Source organism: Amblyomma americanum, chromosome 1 (assembly GCF_052857255.1).
Source record: "Amblyomma americanum isolate KBUSLIRL-KWMA chromosome 1, ASM5285725v1, whole genome shotgun sequence".
Lineage (NCBI taxonomy): Eukaryota > Metazoa > Arthropoda > Arachnida > Ixodida > Ixodidae > Amblyomma > Amblyomma americanum.
The window spans coordinates 74,713,619-74,735,739 of NC_135497.1; the positions used below are offsets into that span (position 1 = coordinate 74,713,619).

Genomic DNA, 22,121 nt, shown 5'->3' on the forward strand with positions numbered 1-22,121 from the left:
CCCTTGAGCACTGGAAAAAGAAGGAGGCGGCAATGTCCAAGAGATGGCGTTAACTGAGCGAAGGTGCAACCCAAGCGAAATCCCCAGGGCGGTATTCAAGCGTATGCCAAGTTCATTTATTCGTGTCTCAATTGGACGTAGCATGCGTATCAGCTCATTCACCGGGGGATGCAAACTGGCGCCTGATTCGGGTTTGAATGCGTAAGCGGGTCCACTGCAGCACGGAGGGGAGCGGGCCACTTGGTCGCATTCGCGAGCATAACAGCGATTTTTAAACGTCGGCTAAACTCGCTGCTTTTTCATTAACGGGTTTCTCTCTCTTTTCGCGAACTCTGTTCGATTTTTCCGCGGAACGACCGCCGAGCAGGTGTCGCGGGGCATTTCCGCGCGTGCAGCCATGATGTGTTCGAGCCTGGAGGCCCTTCACGTCACGCCCGCATTTTGCTCAGAGCAGCTTCACCAGTGGTTTTTCAAGAACAGCGGCTGGGAGAAGGAGGACGCCCAGCGAGAATTCTTTACTGAAAGAGTCGGCCGGGCTTGTGCACCACGGCGTACTCGGCGCCGTTGCGGCGCACGTGCGGCACGGCGTCTTCGTCGGCAGCCGGCGCCGGAGACATGGGCACGTTCTCGTAGCAGTGTTGCTCGAGCTGGTCGAGCAGCGCCGAGCCGTCGGCCGAGGCACGCACGCAGGAGGCGACGGCGCGGAAGATGTCCTCGGCGTCGGCGGCGTGCCAGCTGAAGAGGCCCTCGCCGGACGCAGCCTTGCGGCCAGCCTCCAGCGAGAAAGTGCCGGCCAGCAGGCCGTAGCGCCGGATGCTGTAGTAGGGCCACCAGAGCAGGGCGGGCCCCAGCGAGCCCTGCGGCCCCCGCTCAGCCAACGTCACGCCCCGGGGTCCGACCAGCAGGAAGAAGGAGCCGTGCAGAAGGCCGCACCGCTCGCCGGCCTCCGTGGGCAGGGCACGCACCCGGAACACGTGCGCTGCGCGAGGAAGCACATGGTGACGACGCACGCCGGGCTGTTCCGATGGTCTTCCCCGCGTTCAACAGCGTGGAGTCGGTACGAAGGCAGAAAGACGCAGCTCGGTCTTAAAACTGGCCGTTCATTCGAATAGATGCCCTTTATATAACCAGGAGCGGTGTTCAGGAATAATACACACAAGACCAAGAACATACAGATGGGGGATCACTATCACTCATCCGTTGGAATAAATCGCGCTGTGTCTTTTTGCCTTCGTCCGGTCCGTGTCCCTATTCCGCGCTGTTTCCTCAGCAGACACACATAAAAAACAAAAAAAATAAAGATCATGCCAATAACGACTAACCGACATCAAATGAAATAACTTCATACTGTGCGGTCACCCTGGCATCGTGCAGGATGTGGAGGTCCTCTGAAAGGTGCGTCGTAGCGACCATATAGGATGATAAGGCCGCGAATTAGCCTAGACTAGAAAAGGGAATGGAAGAAACTAGTGAGGCGGAAGCACATCAATGAGTTAGCGATAAGAGGGAAAGTAGAGGAGTTAAGGGTTTCGTTGTACAACAAATATTCGGCTTTGACTGAGGACGATGATCTTGATGCTCAGGCAATGAACGACAATCTCACAGCTATCATTATGGCGCACGCATGTAGAAGTAGGCGGTAGAATGTTAAGACAGGATACCGGCAAGGTCTCTCAGGAGACGAAATATTTGATTAAGAGACGTATGCCAAAGCATGAAAGCCTATATCCCAGCAGACACTGGCAGAGCTATCAAAGATAATCGATAAGCGCAAGGTAACCGATACAAGGAAGTTTAGCATGGAGAGAGTTGAGTATGCTGTAGCCTAAAAGCGGTGAAGAGGACACTAGGCGTAGGCAAAAATCATATTTATGCTTTGAGATACAAAGAGGGCAGGGACGTTAGCAATACGGATAAGATCCTTAAAGTAGCCGGAGAGTTCTGCACAAATCTATACAGTAGTCAATGCAATCAGGACGTTAATGAGGGAGGCAAAAGCACTAAACAGTGAGCCATCCGGCCAATAATGAAAGAGGAAGTAAAGAAAGCCTTAGGGGCAATGCAAAGAAGGAAGCAGCTGGTGAGGATCAGGTAACAGCAGATTTGTTGAAGGACGGTGAAGAGATTGTGCTAGAAACAAAGTGGTATGGGTTTAACGTAGTTAAACCGAGTAGACGTGCGAAAGCATGTGTGCATTCTTCACTTGGGGGAAAACTTAAGCTCCGCCTTAAGGGTATGACGTGATATATTTAGTGGGTTAATGCCCATATATGCTGAATTGGTCAATCTCTATACTTAACGCTCATAGATCGCGGTGAGTCTTCATACCACTACCAGCCGAGTGGCGCAGCGGTGAAGAGATGCACCACCGCACTGGCAGCTGGCTGTTCCTGTCAAAACCACCCGTAGGGACTGTGCGACCCATGTTGCTCATCCCGAGAAACCTATCGCCTCGACCAATCATTAATTTAGCTGCCACCTGTCTTCTATTGGGTACAGCTGGCGCGACGCTCCACTCATCAACTTACCCAAGCTTACTCGGGTTATTTCGGAACTCAAGACAACAGAAAATTACGAGTTTCTTGCTCGGGGTTGGTACGTCAGGAGTAGTGATTTTGCACTAAAACACGTCATACCCTGTATACGCAATGCATTTAGACCTCGAGCGTACCGGAAGCTTGGAAGAACGCTAATATCACCTTAATGCATACGAAAGGAGACGTCAAGGACATGAAAAATTGCATGCCGATAAGCTTACTGTCCGTTGCCTACAAGGTATTTACTAAAGTAATCGCTAATAAAGCGAGGATAACCTTAGACTTTAATCAACCGTGTGATCAGGCAGGGTTTCGTATCATGATACTCAACAATAGACCATATTCACGCTATCAATCAGGTGATAGAGAAATGCGTAGGATATAACAAACCCCTAAACATAGCCTTCGTAAATTATGAGAAAGCATTTGACTCAGTAGAAACCTCAGCAGCCATGCAGGCATTACGGAATCAGGGTGCAGAAGCCTTATGTCAAAGTATTGAAAAATATCTATAACGGCTGCACAGCCACAAGTCCTCTATAAAGTTAGGAATAAAATTCCACTAAGGGAGGGTGTCAAGCAGAGAGACGCGATCTCGCCAATGCTATTAACAATTTGTTTACAGGTGGTATTCAGAGGTCTGGATTGGGATGAATTAATAAAAATACCTTAGTACTGCGATTCGATGGCGACACTGCCTTGCTAAGTCACTCAGGGGATGAAATGCAAAGCATTATCAATGAGTTAGACAGGCAGAGCAGAACGGTGGGCCTAAAAATTAATATGGACAAAGCCAAAAATGTTCAACAGTCTCGGAAAGAAACAGCAGTTCACAATTGGTAGCGAGGCGATGTAAGTGGTAAGGGAATACGTCTGCATAGGGCAGGTAGTACTTGACCGCACATCCGGATTACAAGAGACAAATAACTAGAGGAATAAGAATCGGGTGGAGTGCATTTGACAGGTTTTCTCAGAATATGAGAGCCAGGTCACCAATATCCGTAGAGAAAAATATATCACAGATGTATTTTACCTGTACTCATCAATGGGGCAGAAACGTGGAGGCTTACGAATAGGGTTCAAATTAAATTGAGGACAACACAGCGAACTATGGAAAGGAAAATGAGTGTAACTTTAGGAAACATGAAGAGGGCAGAGCGTATCAGGGAAAAAGGGCGTGTTAATGACACAGTAGTTCGCATGTGATGCGAAGGCAAGATAACCGCTGGTCGTTAAAAGGGCACTGAGGAGAAATTGAAAGTGGCTTGCATCGAAAAAATATCAGCTCCTTATAACAAAAACGCCACTTTACTTAAAACAAAGCTCTTGTACGGCAGAAAAGATCAAGAACTAAAATACAGGTATCGCCGCCACAGCCCAATCTCGGAAGTAGAAGCGGGATGACGAAATGCCCGAAAACCGCGGGTCTCTGAGGCCGACGTTTGAATATTGAAGTGATTTTCGTCTTGAAACCCTGAGTGCACTTGTATCACACAAAGCAGATGGAAGAAAGACAACCTAAATGTTGGGAACGAAAGAAAACCTATACTTAGCAGCACCACAGGTCAGCCAGTTCCGTTTCGCTATATCGTGGTGCTTTGCGGGGTTCGCGGTTTGCGCTTCGCATGCCCTCGTGGTTCCGTTTTAGTGCCAAAGCACTATACTTAGCGGGGTCAAATCCGACCAAGAATCTTGTGTAAAGCCTCGGAGTAACTCGGGTAAGTTGGGGTTACTTCGGAGGAGCGTCGCGCAAGCTGCAGCCAACGGGAGGAAGCTCCGGTAAGTTCGGAGGAGCGTCGCGCCAGGTGCCACCAAGTGGAGCGAGGGTGTGAAGATGAAGAGCGAGAAACGCGGTTGCGTGCCATGTCGATGTAGTGGTTGACCACTGTGTTTGTGTTTTTCACAGGTTATCTATATACAGATAGCGACACCGCCCCGTCTCTTCGCTAGCGGCGCAGTTGCGGAGCGCGCGAACTGAAACAGAGTTGTCTCCGGAGTCGGCGTGGCTGGTTGCTCGCTTGCGTTCTCCTTGTTCCACACGGGAACAAAGCGTCCCGATGGCGACGAGGTAAACGCGTTGAGCTGCTCACACTGCTGCAGGCTGTTTCTAGCGCCGTTGCTGCCTTGGGCTGCGTTCCTGTACTTGGGAAATGCCAGGCGTCGGCAAGCTGGAGCCATTCGACGCGCAAACGAGCTGGGAAAAATGGGGAACCTGCGCTGCCAATGTGGCACTGCAATTGTTCCATTCGGTGACTCAAAACTGCTTTTGTCAGCCGCTTGGGCCGCTGCAAACGCGAGAACACATTCTGCGCGATTAGATACCCGCGTCTGGCTGACAGCATTCATTGCCTAGCTTCTCTCGGTGTAGCCCAGATAGCTGACGCACAGCACGTGCGCCTTCGACAGAGCGCGGAGGCTCACGCCAATAAGCGCCTGAAGGTGGCGCGGAAAAGTACTAAGAGTACCACCCAAAACTGCTTGCTCTTCTCGCTAGGCAGTGTGTTATGGCGCTGCAATCGGCACCGCAAACTTCAGCGCAAGTTCCCCATATCGAGAGCGAGCCGTACAGTTCTTCATAGCCAACGACGTACCGGATGACGAGCAAGGAGCTGCCTTGCTCACGTGTTGTGGCCCGGCCACATACACTCTGCTTCGGAAACTGCCGGTGCCCGTGAAGCCATGCGAGGCAAGTTTGACCACCATTTTTAATCTTCGCGGAAGCGCATTTCTCGCCAAAACTGTCGGAAGTTGTTGCCACATTCATGTTCAACTCTAGAACACGTCAGGCGGGTGAAGCTGCGGCCGACTACTTTGCATCCCTGAACAAGCTAGCTGACGACTGCGGGTTTGGCACCTTTTGCGAGAGAATGCTGCGTGATCGCATCGTTGCGGGGATTAATGATGAAGCTGTTCAGAGACGACTGTTGGAACAGCCGGACTTGACGCTAGACATGGCGAAGAAAAAAATTCAGGGGGCACTTTCTTGACCTAAAGTGCGGTGAAGCGAAAGCCTTTAGCGCGGTGTTGCTGCTTGATGTCGCTGATGTGCGGTGAAGATGTTGATTAAAGACTACACAATTGTTCGCTTCACGGCACTTTCGCTAACGTTCATTAGCGCGCACACGTTTGGTTCCTGGAGACACAGGAGAGCGTTTAGGCGCCATCCTAAAAGATCAGCGTTCAGGAGGCGCCTAGCAAGATTGCCTGGGAAGTGCTCCTCTCGAACGATGGTGGCGCCACTCACTGACGTCACACGCAGGTGCATTGTCTGCTGGCGCCTTGGGCATTCGCAGTGCACTATCGTATACTGAGTTCCCAGTTACGACATACTACACCAACCACTAGTATTACTAATTTACCAATTAACTAATTGACTGATTACTAATTAACTGTGAGGACACTTGTCTGCTTACGTGGAGGAATGCGAAAGCATGTGTTTTCACGAAAGGTTTTTGAGGAAAGGAAGCAGTAGCTCTCAGATCTCGAAATATCGGTGGGCACCTCAACCACATTTGATTGACAGCTATAGTGTGACACTTTTGTGCGAACATCCCCGCTGGCGAGTCACGAGCCTATAAAGGCTTTCGCCTTTAAACCGTCATCGCGATGGAGGCGGCAAGCAAGGACTCGCAAGCGTTTTCAATGGCGCCCGCCCCGTTTGTCGCGCCGACCAACGCTGTGTCACGTGACTCTGCGGAGCTGAGGAAGCCGAACCGGGAAGCGGCCATTTTGTGTTTTCGCCGCGGTGGCGAGCATCTGGCGACGCAGTGCAGACACTTAAATAGTCTGCGCCCCGACTGCAAGCTCAAGGACTATCTCTCTCGTGTCTGCAAGGGGAGACGAACACCAGAGGATCGGCGCCGCCGTTTGTGAAGAAAACAATCTGCATGCCGTAAACGATACCGGGTATGACGAAACTCAAAAGCGGCTGGATGCACCCCAAGTGTACGAAATGTGGACTGTGCAAGGGAGTGCAGAAGTGGCTCAGCCATACCGTGTGGAAGTCGCTGTGAACGGAACTTCCCTGCTAATGGAGGTTGACACGGGAGCAAGTGCATCCGTCGTGTCCGAGGATACATTTCACCGCAAGTTTCCGTCGTTGCGTCTGAAGGCATCAACTGCTATGCTGAAGAGCTACTCTGGTGAGCTGTCTCCTGTGCTAGGAAGTCTGCCTGTGACTGTACAGCTTGAGAACCGTAAGTGCGAGGAGGTGCTGCACATTGTTTCTGGTGGTTTACCGTCCATCATGGGGAGCGGTTGGATGAAGGGCCTTGGCTTGGAATTGTGCGATTCAAGAGAGCAGTTTGTCGCTCCAGGATGTACTGGCTGAGTACTCCAGTGTTTTTGATGATGAACTTGGAACCCTCAGAGGTGTGGCTGCAAGAATCACCATTCAAGACAACGCTAAGGCGATGTTTTTCAAGCTTAGACCTGTGCCGTTCGCGATGATCGATCGTGTGAACGAGGAACTGCTGCGTATGGAACGTATTGGATGCTACAACCGGTAAAAACATCAGAGTGGGCTGCACCCATTGTGCCTATCTCTAAGCGCAATGGACAGATTCCAATCTGCGGTGATTTCAAGGTCACAGTAAACCCTGTGACTGTGCCCGAAAAGTATCCGATACCGCGTGCAGAGGATCTCTTCCCCAGACTGAGTGGAGGTGAAAACTTCACCAAACTCGACCTCAAAGATGCCTATACTTGCAAGGGAAACTGGACGAAGCAACCTCGAAGCTGCTGACCATCAACACGCCAAGGGGGCTGTACCAATACACTCGCCTGCCTTTCGGCAATACGTCAGCACCGTCGATTTTCTAGAGGACACGTGGTTGTATACTTTGATGACGTCCTAGTGACCGGGCGCAATGATAAGGATCCCCTTGAGAACTTGACCCGAGTACTGCATCGCTTGAAGGAAGCCGGACCGAAGCTGAAGCTCGACAAATGTAGCTTCATGGATCCGCAGGTGGAATGCCTGGGCCACGTTGTCACGTCGGCTGGTTTCCACCCTAATCCAGAGAAGACTGAGGCCGTGCTGAAGGCCCCGAAGCCCAGTGATATGAAATCACTACAAAGTTATTTGGGGCTCGTAAATTTCTACCGGCGATTTCTGCCAAGTCTGTCCACTCTATAGACTTTATCCCCTGAATCAGCTGCGTGGAGCCGAGACAGCGTGGATATGGGGTGCTGACCAAGAGCGTGCGTTTCGGCAGAGCAAGGAGTTACTGGCGTCTGCTGCTGTTTCGGCACATTGTGACCCCGTGGAGCCCTTGGTGCTGATTTGCGATGCATCACCGTATAGAGTGGGCCCTGTGCTGGCTCAACGTGAGGACACGGGTGCCGAGCGTCCGATCGCTTTCGCCTCAAGAAGTATCGCGCCAGCTGAGCGCAACTACAGTCATTTGGACAAGGAAGCACTGGCTCTTGTGTTTGGAGTGACCAAGCTTCGCCAGTACGCATCGGGACGAGAGTTCGAGGCAGTGACCGACCACAAGTCTTCGCTGGGCCTGCTCGCCGCTGACAAACCTGTGCCGGAAACGTGCTCTCCGCGAGTGCTGCACTGGGTATTGATGTTGGGCGCCTACAACTACAAGCTTAAGTACAGACCCGGAGCTAGCATTGCAAACGCTGACTGAGCCGGCTGCCGCTTCCTGTTTGTGCACACTCCGTCGATAAGCCAGCGGAAGTAATCATGCTTGAAGGTGCTTACCCAAATGTCTTGTTGCCGTCTGTAGTGGTTGAAGCTACCTCTAAGCACCCTGTGCTATCAAGGTTCGGGAGGCACTGTAGGCTGGAACAGAGCTGCGTGACCCTACGCTAAAACCATATGCCAATCGCGCTACGCAACTGAGCTTGCAAGAGAACTGCGTCCTGCTGGGCTCACGAGTGGTTATCCCTAGTACCATGCAACCACAAAAGTGCTGCACCTACTCCATGAATGCCACCCTGGTATTTGCAAAATGAAAGTAGTAGCTCGAAACCTTGTGTGGTGACCGACCCTGGATGAAGACATCACTAATGCGGTGCCGTAGAGCATGAGGCTCCACCAAGCAAGGATTCAGCACTGGATGTGCCAGATGCTTCGACGCTCCCCACTTGTGAGCCGAAAACACCGCCAGTGCGAAAAAGCGCAAAATCTAGACCCTGTTTGCGGTATTCGCCGTGCGTCCTGTGTATGGTGCCTTCCCTGTGCGGGTGGGGAGGGGTGTCACGGCTGGCCACTGTGTTTCTGTGTTTTTCACAGGTTATCTACAGAATGCGACACAGCCCCAATATCTTGGCTAGCGGCGTAGTTGCGCAGCGCGCGAACTGAAATGAACAGAGTTGTCTCCAGAGTCGGCGCGGCTGGTTGCTCGATTGCGTTCTCCTTGTTCCACGCAGGAACAAAACGCCACAGTCGATGCTAGAAAGAAGAGACGAAAAATGAACACATGCTTTCGCACGTCTGTTTGCTTTAACTACTTTAAAACCCTACCACTTTTTGGGGGTGCCTCGATTTACAAATGCGCAGCAGCATGGAAACTCCAAGTGCCCCTTTAAGTGCTCTTCGGACAAAGTGCATGCCTCGGCACGCACTTGTGATGCTTTTTTTTTGTTGGCTTGTACGGCATTTTACCCAACGCTAGAGCAGTGAGCGCTATTTCATGCCTCCGTGTATGATACTCAGAGCCAAGCTGCACGGACGTACTGCGTCATCGGTCTCCTTTTGATAGACAATTCACAGTAGCAAGAATTCTATCAGTACCAATACTAACCTGATTACGCGTGAAGGAAGCGTTCGACAGCTAAATGAGTACGAGGACTTATCACAGCTACTATTAAGACAGCATTCCGTACCGTTGAGCGACAAACGTTGCTTTCGTGCACCTCGTATAGTCACGCTTCGGAGAAGGCAGAGGAAAACACCTGCGGCTACGTAATGCTGCACCAGCCTTCACATTAGCAAATGCGCCGCTCGGCGTGTTATATTATTACAAAATTTAAATACATTCGTACATGTCAGTCTCACCAGTCGTTACGGTAGCTCGGCGATGACAGCTGCCGCACCAGTAGCTAATTGCTTAATGACGACACTGCCGACTCCTCGGCGCTCGGACATTCTTGATATCCGCGGCCACTGCGGCCGCCTCAGCCTTCAAAAGCTCCGGATGCTCTGTGGAGCTGAGGTCGCTTAAGCAGATGCCGGAGTTATTTGCGAGAACTTCGTAAACGAAGCGACAGCCGATGTCTTCAATGTCCAGCCGCCGGTAGCTTTCGTTTCGGCTGCTGCATATAGGCCGCACCGCTCGCCGCCAGCAATATGCGCACTGTTGGACGGGTTTATTGTGTGCACTGTTTATGGCGCAGTTAGAGCAGAGCGTACTGCCGAGGATGATGCGACCTTGTCATCCGAATCACTGAATGGAGATCCCATGGCGATAGTGGAGGTGTGGCGTCGCATGAGCCAACAGACCTCTCCCTGTTTGCAAAAAAATATGGCGTCAGGGGAGCACGTCGGCAAGGGGACGCGCCGAAAGACAACAGGATAAAGTCACCAGGCTTGGTTGAAAGCGGCCTTTCCGGTCATCCCCGTCTGGACCTCCGAGGAGAGCGGATGTCTCTAGCTGCTGCTCCTGCGCCTTCCCGCGCCGCCCGGCGCCCTCGCGCCCCTTCTATACGGCTTCTCCACCGGCCGCCCGCCGCTTAGGCGGCGTAGGCCTCCGAGGGCCGCGTAGTCGTCTACGCCTATATGAAGAACTTCGGGCCATTATCGTTAGCTGCGGCAGCGACGGCCCATTTTTCTGCGTTCCTGCAACCCACCAGCAGCCGGCACAGCGGATACCGACGGCGGCGGCTGTGTCGTACCCTAAGCCCGTTACACCTAGTGACACGGGCTGGGGCATTTCATTTTTCAATCTTTTTCATTGCCCCACCATAATCGGAAGCGGCCCTCCTGCATGCATGCTGCTCTTCGTCCACTTCGAGCACACTGGTGTGCCTTCTCGCCGCTAAACATGGCGGTCACTAGCGATTCCGCCACGTTGCTGCCAGCGGCCCTCTCAGGTTTGCATCCCGCGTCACTCGTACCGCCACCGGACCTCGTGGCGCCAGCTGCCCGATGTCACTTGTGCGTGAAGAACCTCTACATGCCGCCGGAAACGGCGCTATTCAGCGTCCCCCGCCGCGCTGCTGCCCTGCAGCAGTTTCCTGCGGTCCTATAAGCTGCTGCAGCTTGGATTCTTCACAGCGGCGTCCACCTGCGGACAGCCACCGCTGCTCTGCAGTCCTCGCTGCCTTGCGGCTGGTCGGAGGCCATGCTGCTTGCCTACAGCAAGCCCCCGACGCGTGCAAAACCGTGAAAAAAAAATGCAGCCATATTAAATATGACGAAGCATTTTTTTTTCGTGTTCTATTTTTGGAACATTGGCGTTTTCCCATACACAGGATGCTAACGACGTCTGAAACAGCTCTTATGGTCCGTGCAGTGCGAATCTCTCTTTCGTGCTATCTCAAGAGAACGTCTGTAAGAAACTGCTTTTTTTATTTTTTCCACGCCGGAACCACTATTACTTAAAGTATTCGCTTACAATAACATATATTCCCGCCCTGTTCAAGCCAGCGCTCTGTCTCGAGCGTTTCACCACTGCACAGACGCAGCCAGTGCACAGCGAGCACCAGCGGCTACAAGGCTGCCGTCACTTCCTGGCAGCGGGCGCCGATATCGGCGGAAGAAATCCGGCGCGATAAGGGGCCGCAAGGCGGAACTTCCGCCTCGACCAAAGGCTTCCAGCCAGGAACAGAGGGCACGCGCTAGCACTGCTCGAGCGCACCCTCTCGTCCACTTCGCGACCCACGGCTCACTCGTAAATCACGTCCCAGAAGAAGCGCACTGCGACAAGCACTCGAAAAGAGGCCACCGGCGACGAAAAGCTGCGGCGAGTACGGGAAATCTCCTTTCGTCCGACAGGCAGTCATGGACTGAGGCCAGGGCGCGACGATTTCAAAGACGGACGACGCAGTCGCGACCACTGCGCGAAGAACCACGCCCGAAGGAGTGACGGCCGGACGAGTCATCGAAGCCGCACCGTCTGTCAGACGCAGACTCCTGAACTCAGCCACACTTGAAAAACCTCATACGCCAGGTCCGATGAGTTTAGCTGCAGCTAATTTTGCTTGCAGCTCATTTCAACTCAACTGAGTAGTAGTCGAACCTTCGCTGCGACCCGGAAACAAGTTTCCGGCATCTCTTGGCTTCTCAGCGTGCGACGAATTGGCAACGCGGGCACCGCAGCGTGTTCAGAGTGGGTGTAGCATTCACTTGCAGGCCACCGCAGTTCCTTCTCTCAGAAAAAAGGGGGGAGGTGATTATCAACACGTTTGCACAAAAGAAGGCGACGCAGAGCGCGCATTCTGCAAATAAAACTGTTTCGAGACAGCACGCGGCTGAAAGGGGCACGATGTGCTGTCGATGCCCATGATGCAGGGTCCAAGCGCACAATACCGACGCCAGACATAGGATCACACATTCACAGGAGGTATATCCCATCCGTATTCTACGCCCTGTTCTTCGCTTTACCCAGCAAACGGTATACGCGAACTGGGCGTCTCTTTCTATCTTGGCGGCCGTCGCTTCTTGAGCCTTGTGGTCTCAATTCATGGTATGGTATATGGTCAACCGGGCAAGGTGCGGTGACGTCACAGCATGATTGCAGATAACTTTTGTTTCTATGAGCCACTGCTCGAGTGCTCTCTGTTCCGCTCCACAGTGCGTCGACACCGGACGCAGGAGGCGCATTCAGGATATACCGTACTGAATCACAGCGGACAACTCCAGTTGCGGACAGGAGTAAACGGTGTATCGGTACGGTTACCTGCTGCTCGAAGTACACAAGGGGGAAAGACATGTGCAGCCTGGTGGTGATCGCTGGTGGGCATTCTCAATTCTGATAAGTAGGGTGTTACTGCACTCACCTGAGCAACGCCTAATTCTCGGGAGCCACTTGTTCCCCCGCATAAAATAAACCTCAATTATCCGGGAGACCGAAGCCGCCTCGCATTCCATTTCTGCTCTGTCCGCGAAAACGCAGCTAGTGTGGCGACGTGCACGAAGAGGCCGGTTAGCGTCTCTCGTTGGGAAAAGGGAATATGCTGACTTGTTACGACAGGAAAGGTGTTCTTGGACTACACGAGTGAAACGAAATACATTGGTTCAACGGGGTCTTTCCAAGTGAAGCAAGTTCAATTCGCTACGTCTATTACTTCGCCACAGAGCGTTTCTTTATTACGAGGCTCCTACTGCACCCGCCGGCTTGCTGCGACACAAAAGCAATACGGATTATCCCACTACTGCAGTGCCACAGGGCAGAAGACAGCGCAAGATGCTTGCTTGAACTCGGCAGCAAGGCAGCTCAGGGATACTGCTGCGAAATTACGGACAGTGCAGCAGCTGGCTGTCGTGGTGGCCCCATTATTTCCTTCTTTTTTGCCGACTAATGGGCCCTTGAACTTAATGGCACGTATGCAAGAAGGAAAGTGAAAGAAAACTCTGCTCTCAATTTATCTGAAATAAACCGTGCTTAGTGTACGGATGAATTTAGGAGTAGGGGAAAACGTCCTTCCATCTTCCCGTACCCAAGCGAGGAATTTGTTGCGGGAAAATACACCCCCCCCCCCTCCCCTTCAACCGCTACTTCCATGAGTTTCCCACAAGTCGAAATGCTATCAGCCGCAGAAGTCGAAGGTATGTTTGGCATATGGCAGCCTCAGCCGCTTGGCCATACAACACAACACAGTACTTAAGCACTCCCCCGCCGATTCCACTCACAGGCTGGGAGAGTTGGTTTGACATGCTAACGGTGGTGAGCCTTGATCCCTGGAGTGCAAATAACCTACTACAAAGAACGATTATTGAAAACGAACAAATAGTTTGGAACCTACTACACTAGTCATACGCTATACCCTGGGCTGCATCTTTTCTGCAGCTGCAACAATTAACAAGAATGCAACATTTAACAAGGCAGCACTAGATTTGGCACAAAACCCCGGTGCGCCGCTGTCGAAAGCAAAAGCTGGCTGTTTCCGGGGGAAACTGTCGACGCCTCTTGGCTGCGATGTCACGAGGCACCACTTACGAGCATCCAGCGAGCCGTACAGGGTGTTCTCCTCCTCGACAACGGGGGAGTCCTGCGTCGCTGGATTCGAGACAGCCTGCTGTCCAAACGAGACGCCCCTGATCGCTTCAATCCACTGCGTCATTTCGCCGAAGGAATCGGCCGAGAAGTGCTGGCAGAGCGTCCGGGTGTGCACCTGCGACGGAACTTCGCTGCCATAAACCGGGCAAAAAATGCAACGCGCACGTTCGTTGGAACAGGTAAGCGAATCCCACTTCGATGGCGGCGCAGCAGAGCACGCTCAACTGACGGTTAAGAGTTGCTCACCTCGAAAACATTGGGCTGGTTCTTTTGCAACGCGGGCACGACCTTAATGCAGTCCTCCAAGGTGATGCACTTCTGCTGGGCATGGCGAGAGAAGCTCTCCTCCGAATCGTACACCTCAAACCGCTTCACGCCGTGCCGGCTGCTGTCGTACAGGGCGCAGTACTTGTGCAGCCACGACTTCTGTACAGGCAAACAAGGGCGCCGCCGAAGCTTTTAAACGAGCGCACGGGCACGCCGCCGCGACGCGAAACGACGACAAGCAAAAAGCTGCCGGGCCGCGACGTGGATACTACCTTGAGGAATCCCTGGTGCAGGACGTGCAGGTAGCCAGTCTTGGCGGGTTCCTCGCCGTCCATCTCACCATGGTGCACGGCGCCCCGTCTGCGAGCGCAGCAGCCGCGGCCTGCGACCGCACGAGGAAACACCCTCCGGATATGGAAACGTCAGTGGACGTTGCAGCAGCAGCGGCGGCCGCGCCGGCACCATCGGCGCGATCGCGGAAGTGCCTCTGAAATTTGCCCGCCGCTCCGCTGTGTGCGCCGCGCGCGCGTCGGCGCTGCGGGCGCCGCCGAACAAGTGGGTAAAGTGGGCGAACACGTCACCGAACAGGGCGGCGAGCAGTCGGCGTCGCGCTCGTTTTGGAATAGTACACGGCAACGCTACGAAAACGCACACGGCCTCCATCAAGGACGCCCGCACGGCAACGACGGAGTGCTGGAGCAGACGAAACATTTTAGCGGCCTCCAGTTCACGAGCGTGTTTGGTCCTTCGCAAACACGCATGCGCGGCGGCGCAAGGTCACGTGGCCAAGCGCGCCGCAGTCAAACGAAGCTCCCAGGCTTGAAAATAGCAAAATATCGACGATACAGGGCGCTCTCTCTCTCTCTCTCTCTTACCCTCTCTATATCACACACGCACGCACACGCGCGCACGCACGCACGCACGCACGCACGAACACACACACACAGTGAAGGAAACGAAACTATTTTTTGCCAAAAGCACCACGAGTTGGACGCTTCATATATGAATTCCCGCATCGCAGGCACTCAAATCGTTATTTGTTCGATAAATAAAATGCAATTTCTACGAGGACATCGCCAACCAAATGACGGCCACAGTCACCCTAACAATGAAAAAGAGAAAGTTTTCTTCTATGCATCTGAACAACGACCCTCACGTTACCATTCTTAAAAGGACACTAAGGACAACTCCATCCAATTGCCGTTCGGAGTAAAAACGTCTGCCAGCAGGGTCATGCTAGCAGGCTCATGAGAATCGGGCGACGCCATTGGCTGGAAGGGGGTTCTTTGACGGGAAAAAGCCGCTTCGTTATTGAGTAGTACCCGACTACAGGTGCATGCGGGTTCAGCGTAACCGCGCACGACTGCACTGTTGCTCGCGAGATGTGGCAGGTGATCGCTGCGGTGACGACTTGATAAGGACAGCGAAAGGAAGGCGCTGGACGGTCCCGAAGGAAGCGCTGCTTGGGGGGGGATGTACATGTCGGGATGTACATGTACGCACATGTTGCATGTAACGCTTCGAAGACTTCCCTGTGCCGCTTTGTCCCATTCGCGTCTCAGAGTGTTTTTGTTCTCCCGCGCTCAGGAGTGAGCGCCAGTTTTGCCGTCTATAGCCATATAGCATTGCGCTCTCGAGAGCCTTGTCTTCATGCTCTGCTTCGTTCTATGTTGTGACCCGTGGGAAGCGTCGGTCTGGTCCGGAATAAACAGGTATTTTTGATGCTGACTGTGTGCGTGTCTCTCGTCGTGCGAGACCAGGGCTCGCGGACCCCGTTCCTTGGAAGGCGAGGCCTTCAATTTCTCGTTTTCTTTCCCTATTTCGCAGCTGTCGAAGGCCTAGTTATTAATGAGCGTGAAATTTGAAATGACAGCTTTACAAATATGTATAAACGAGGACTGATCAGCTGCACTGAAAAAGTTTGCGCATAGTCTGCTGTTGCAGTTCTGGTAATCATGCTCATGAACAGGGGTCAGACAATCAACGACTTCTGTTGGGACATGATTGGTTTAGGTTACTAAAACGAATTTCTTTACGACTGGCTACGAAGCCAGCTCAGCCCCACTGTGATTTACGTTCATAACGTCCTTGAACTCAATTGTTCGTCAGTGCAAGCAGTCGTAGACTAGGGAAGGGGGGGAAGGCGACCGCCACTCTTGCCCCCCCCCCCCCCCCCCTGTTCCGGGGTCTGCTTCTCGAGGAACATTCTTTCGTATTCAGTGGGCAATCGTGATCGAAATATGAGGAAGCGCGCGACGAGCGCAGCCATGAATGCGAAGTCTCATGGAAGGGAAGCTGAAGCACTTTTCGAAAAGAATGAGTTCTCTACGTCATTTTATAGCTTTCAGTCCGCTGAAAAAGAATACCTCATTCAAAAAGAGGAAATAAACGCAAAAAGTTGTTTTTCCGAAGCAAACGCGCCCCATCGCCTCAGGGCGCCGAGCGAACGCCGCTCTTGCCCGAGATTGGCCGGGACTGTCGTGACGTCATCCACGGGGATCTCCGGCCGGCAACGACGGCGTTGCTGCGTAGCGCGTTGCTTCAGCCGGCTTTGAAGGACTACTTTTTTGGAAATTATGGATAATTCAAGCAGTGTTGAACAGTTTGGACTTTCACCATGCATGTTCGAGCCATCAGCAGTTTCACACAACGGCGGAACCAACGACGCCGCGGAGTGCGCCGGCAGCGAAAGTCAAGTCCCGACATTTTCACGAGTTGGAAATCTCGACTGGATGGATGGATGACAGCTTTTATTTCCACCGTGAATGGCGACCCCTTACTACTCACCGCCCCCGGCGCGCAGGCCTGGAGGGCGGGGGCCGGAGCCTCCGTGACTAAAGGCTCACAAAGAGATTTTATCTCTTCAGGGTCTCAGCCGCCAGGCGGATTGGATTGTTTCTGCCGAGCGGGTTCTTCGCTGCTTTACCTTTGTCGAGTCCGCAGTAGTCAGCGTATTGCCATATTTTTTGCTTCCGGGTAACCGTAGAACCGCCGGACTGTCAGAACCTTGACGAGCGCGCGCAAGCCTATTCCGAAATCGTTGGGAACTATAGACTAAACGGAAAACTGGTTCCACTGACGGATAAGAACCTAAGTAATAGAGAAGCGACCGCATGGCGGCGCCTGCAAGCCGGAAATTTCGTTACCCAGTATGGGCCTTTCACGTCCTACCAGGGTAACACGAAAGCAAAACCTCGACTGATACGTATGTTTTGCGTAGGTGCATGCGCGTGCATATCTTTTGTGTAGGTGCTTATGCAAGTGGCAATAAAAAAAAAGGAAATTGCGCCGAAACGTTGTTGTGTACCGCTGCTGCATAAAAGCCTGGTCACCGACTTATTTCCGGCGACAGTCAGTGTGCGTCTTCTGGTCCTGCGTCTTTTTTTCGATGGTTTTTTTTCTCTTGACCAACTTCTTGTAACGCCTGTAAACATGATCTAATTCAGATCACCGGCACGCTTACACGAGTCGCACGAGGTAAAGCATTTGTTTGTTCATTTATATATAGTTACTTGCCTAATTACTCCCGAGGGCCTTTTATAACTACAAAAGAATGCCAAACTGGATGATTTGGAGTGGGTTCACTGCTGTACTGCAGCGCGAAGAGACGAGGCTCCGGGGGGAAGCTCCCGTGTGCGCTTTCCTCCTGTCGCGTGTTCGGGCTACTATTAAACCATGAACCTTCTGCACTTGCCCCGTGAGTTGATTTTTTTTTTGCATCCTGAACACGCTTTTGAAGAATAATTATGACTGTGTTTCGGAGCTCGCAGTGCTGCTCATCAAAACTAGTGCTGCGAGATATAGTTGCTGCTGTTGCGTATCGAGATAACCAGCAGAATTACTTGTGGATGACATACATGTATGCGTACCGCGGCTCGACAACATTGCCGTTCTGACTCAAGGACAAATTAGCATGAATTCTGGCGCCATTGTTGATCGTAAGCCATGACCAAGCGCTCATGAATGCAAATGTTTGCTTTGCTCAAGTATACTAGGCTTATATAATGGCTTTTTTGTTCAGTTAGGTGCAACTGCGTTTGCTGCGCGCTGATAAAAGATTAAGAGAATTGCTTGCGCTGTCTTGAGGTGCAAGCAATCAGGAAAAAGCAAAAAGGCACACGGTGCGTAACGAGCTCAAAAGAGTTCAAGGCTGTGTGGAACAGTGCTGGAAGTGGCCTTAGCTCAGCATGGATGTCAACCAGCTGGAAAAGGCAAGCCGTTTACAAACAGGTAAGAAAGTAATATAACGAAAAGAGAAATATTGATGCACATATTTTGTGCAGGCAGCTTCGGCATGCTGCGTGCCACCAGATTGTCTGGTTAACGTGGGAGAGGCTTGGGGAGAACAACCGACGGATTCTACCACGCTGTGTGCTGAGCGCTGTTCGAAAGAAGTACCATGCCAAAACTGGTTAATATACAGGCTTCAAGCATTACAGGGAACGCCCGAACGAGAGAAAGTAAACGCCACTGGCAGAAGATTACATTGATCTGTGGTTCGCCAAAGCACGGCTGCAACGAAGCAAGCGCAGCCGAACGGCCAGCCGACTCTCCGTGAATGACGTCACTTCCGCCAGTTCTCCCTCTCTGCCTAAAGCTGTTGCTAAAGTCCCTCTATTGTCGCTGCCGCTGCCCGGTCGGAAGAAAACGTCATGGAGGGGCTTTCTCTCTGCTGTCCCTCCACCCGGCGCTTCCGGAAGCGACGAGGGCGTGCCAGCGGCGGGTTTTCAAGAAGCGATTGCAGCGCTGTTTGCGGACAGAATCGGGACAAAAATTTACACACATGATTTTCAAGGTCCTTTCTTCCCAACCACAGCGTTTCGTGCGATTTGAAAAGCGTTTCAGCTTCCCTTTAAAACAGCGCAAAACAGACGAAGGAGAAAACGGCTATACGCAAAAGACGCTGTGCACTTAAAGGGGCTGTGAAGGGGGCTCTAATAAAGGTGCCGCATGCCTGGGATATTGAAGCACGCCGCTTTGCGAATAGTGTCCAGCAAGGATTTTTTGAAATGCGCTTTGTAGAAGCTGAGTTATCTGTAGTTAAAATTTGAATTTCAGCGTATTCGCGCCTTTCCCTTTCCTCTCGTCACTTTTTGCACGCTGGAATGTAGGCGCTCCTTCGCCGACCGCCGTCTGGGAGCGCAGGTTCCCGACCCGCCGGAGATAAGCGACTTATTGACCGCGGCCACGGTAGCTGCCTGACGTCTGAAAGAATCTTACCAATGGCCACCTCTCACCTTGTCTACGCAGGTGCGGGGGACGGAGGAGGGTGCGAGCATGAAAAGGTCGCTGGTAAGGGCTCGCCTACTTTGACGCGCCATTGTGGGTCGTCTGCTGCGTATAGAAGAGTATTATTTGGCGCCGATTTTCATGGCAACACAGTGCAGGGATTAAGTGAGTTAATGTGCTCTCCTCGGAAGGTGTTTCAGAGCCCCTTTAAAGGTCGTGACGTGCTGCGAATGCGAAAGCATCCTTTGACCTGAAGGTCTTTACACTAAAGGCATAAACCATAAAAGCCTTTAACATATAGGCATTTGACCTAAAGGCCTCCGTCGTAACGGCCTTCAACCGGAAGGCGTTCGAGCTGAAGGCTTCACCTTAAAGGCCTTTACCCTGAACGACTTTTTCTTGAAGGCCACCCTAAAGGCCGTTGACCTAAAGGCATTTATCAATAGACGCTTTTAGCATACCAGAGACGTACTACCGGAGACGTATACCGGTTAACCGGATCCCTCTTGCGCATGCGCATGCCCAAGAGGGATCCGGTTAACCGGTATACGTCTCCGGTGTTACGTCTCCGGTATGCTAAAAGCGTCTAATGTCATTAATGACCCTCGTCGTTATTTAGTAACGTCCTTTATCATTCTAAAACTACCACTGTCACTATAGTTATCACTACCACTAACTATCCAAACCACTAAATTCTTCTGCTTCGTCTAATTTATTTGCTACATTGCCTATGACCACCCATTACTATCCTATGGTCTACTGCCCACGGCACGCCAGGCCATGGTGACGTCACGGGGTTTTGGTACCACTTTTCTTGGTGAACACCGCCGGACTTCGTTGCTGATAAGCCGTATAATGTTTTCGCATTAAAAACGAGCGTTGAATATTGCCCATTTTGCGCACTCAGGCTCGTTTCACATGTTGCCACTAGAGCGAAAATATTCGGTGCAGCCAATGATGTCGGAGTGCGAATTTCCGTCGGTGCTTTCCATGCGTGCAAAGCTGGGCCCGAGAAATAGAGGGTTCTGTCGGCGCGATAGGCGCACAATTTCAATAGTGTTAAACTTTTTTTTTTCATCCAGTTGTGCCTGCGTTTGAGATTTTGTGTTGTCTTGCTCAGTGCTTAGAATCATGTCATTTTTCTAACCAGCTCGCCTATATATATATATATACCGTCCATTCTGTCACGGAGGGAAGAAGCGATGAAGAAACACAAAATAAACAAAGGCAACCTTGCTCTCAGCGCGTCTGCGCAGCATGTGTATCGTCACCAGTCACCAGAAACTCAACCAGTCACCAGAAACTGCGTCACCAGTCGACGCAGTGAGGACAACCATGGTAAAACAGCGCGGAAAAACTCGAGGACGGAACAAACACGAAGACACGAGCGCTGACTAGAAATGGCATTTAGAAGTACGGCTTTATTTCCGTACTTCTAAATGTCATTTCTAGTCAGCGCTCGTGTCGTCGTGCTTGTTCCGTCCTCGTGTTTTTCCGCGCTGTTTTACCATGGATAGTAGTAACCAACTTGCTCAACCATGCAGCCTCGGAATCACGACTAGAGGGGTTGTGGTCACAGGTGCAATCGGTGATATGTCTGGTTTGAAAACGGCATCACCTGTAGTCAGATATAAATTCCTGGCCCCGATACGTTTGAAAAGCCGGCTGAAAATGTTTGCATTATACCGTTGCATTATAATGGAAGTCGTTTTGCTTGGAAACATTTTCGACACTTAAACTGGAGGAAAGCAGAAAACAGTCGGAACCGACTACTACTGCGAGCGCTTTTTTTTTTCCAAAAACAATTTTGCATCCGAGAAATGCCTCCATTTTCACTATTCCGCACTTCGTTTATTCAATCTGGTGAGGAGTCACCGAAGTGAGAAAATTTGTCTTCTACTGCACAATAACATATAGGAGCTCAAAATATGTTCACCCGCCGCAAAAAACACCAAAAGTATATTTATTTATTTTTCTTCCGGGAAAAAGGCCGTTATAAGGAAAGTTGCTTCAGCGAAGGGTGATTAATATTCCGAACAAGTGATTTCTCTTATTGTCCAGTCGTGAATGTTCGGACTATTTCATCTTTGGTCGACAGCTCAAGGGCTGAGCCCAGCAATAGACTTCCTTTTTTTTTCTTAACGTAAAGCATATTGCATCACTACAATCTCATTCCGAAAAAGGTTATGGTTTGGTTTATGCTTTATAGGGGCTTAACGTCCCAAAGCGACCCAGGCTATGAGCGATGCCGTAGTGAAGGGCTCCGGAAATTTCCACCACCTGGGGTTCTTTAACGCGCACTGACATCGTATACAGTATACACGGGCCTCAACAATTTCGCCTCCATCGAAATTCGACCGCCACGGCCGGGATCTAAAAGCACCATAAACACTGAGCCGCCGCGGCAGTTCATTCCGAAAAAGTAGAAGCAAGGTTAGCATATTTGGAGTGTACGTCACCCGCATCGGTGCTGAGACGAATTGATTGACACTTTGCTCAATGGAAAAATATCTGATATAAATCAAGGCGTATAGAAAAAAGGAAAACAATTGCGACACAAACGTTTCTGCACATCAGCTGAGAAATACACAAACAAGCTCCACACAAACGCCTTTAAATATGTGCGCAGTTTTTTTATTAATGTGTCGGCTGAAAAAAAAAAATAGATTTACAAAAGTTCAGTATTTCCCTTACTTTCAACACCTACAGGTTCTGTCCTCTCAGCCCTTCGCATGGAAAACCCAGATTTTCAACCAAGTAACTTTTTTAAAAAAAAACAGGATGTACCAAAACAGCTTCTCAAATTTCTGGTTTCGAGTTGCACACCGCCGCCGAAGATTTTCCGGTGCCGCGCCGACGACGACGCCCTCTACCCAGAAGTGTTCCACGCGAGTAAAGTATTCATTTCCTTGCT

General features: G+C 51.5%; 1 protein-coding gene across 1 annotated transcript; it reads right to left on the reverse strand.

The window, feature by feature from the left end:
- Positions 1-463: 463 nt before the first annotated feature.
- LOC144113033 (docking protein 1-like) lies at positions 464-14,466 on the reverse strand. The gene is made up of 4 exons (XM_077645917.1): positions 14,251-14,466; positions 13,958-14,137; positions 13,652-13,826; positions 464-979 (listed from the first exon to the last, which is right to left on the reverse strand). The coding sequence occupies exons 1-4, from the start codon at positions 14,311-14,313 to the stop codon at positions 516-518; spliced, it is 882 nt and encodes a 293-aa protein (XP_077502043.1). The 5' UTR covers positions 14,314-14,466; the 3' UTR covers positions 464-515.
- Between the last annotated feature and the right edge of the window lie 7,655 nt (positions 14,467-22,121).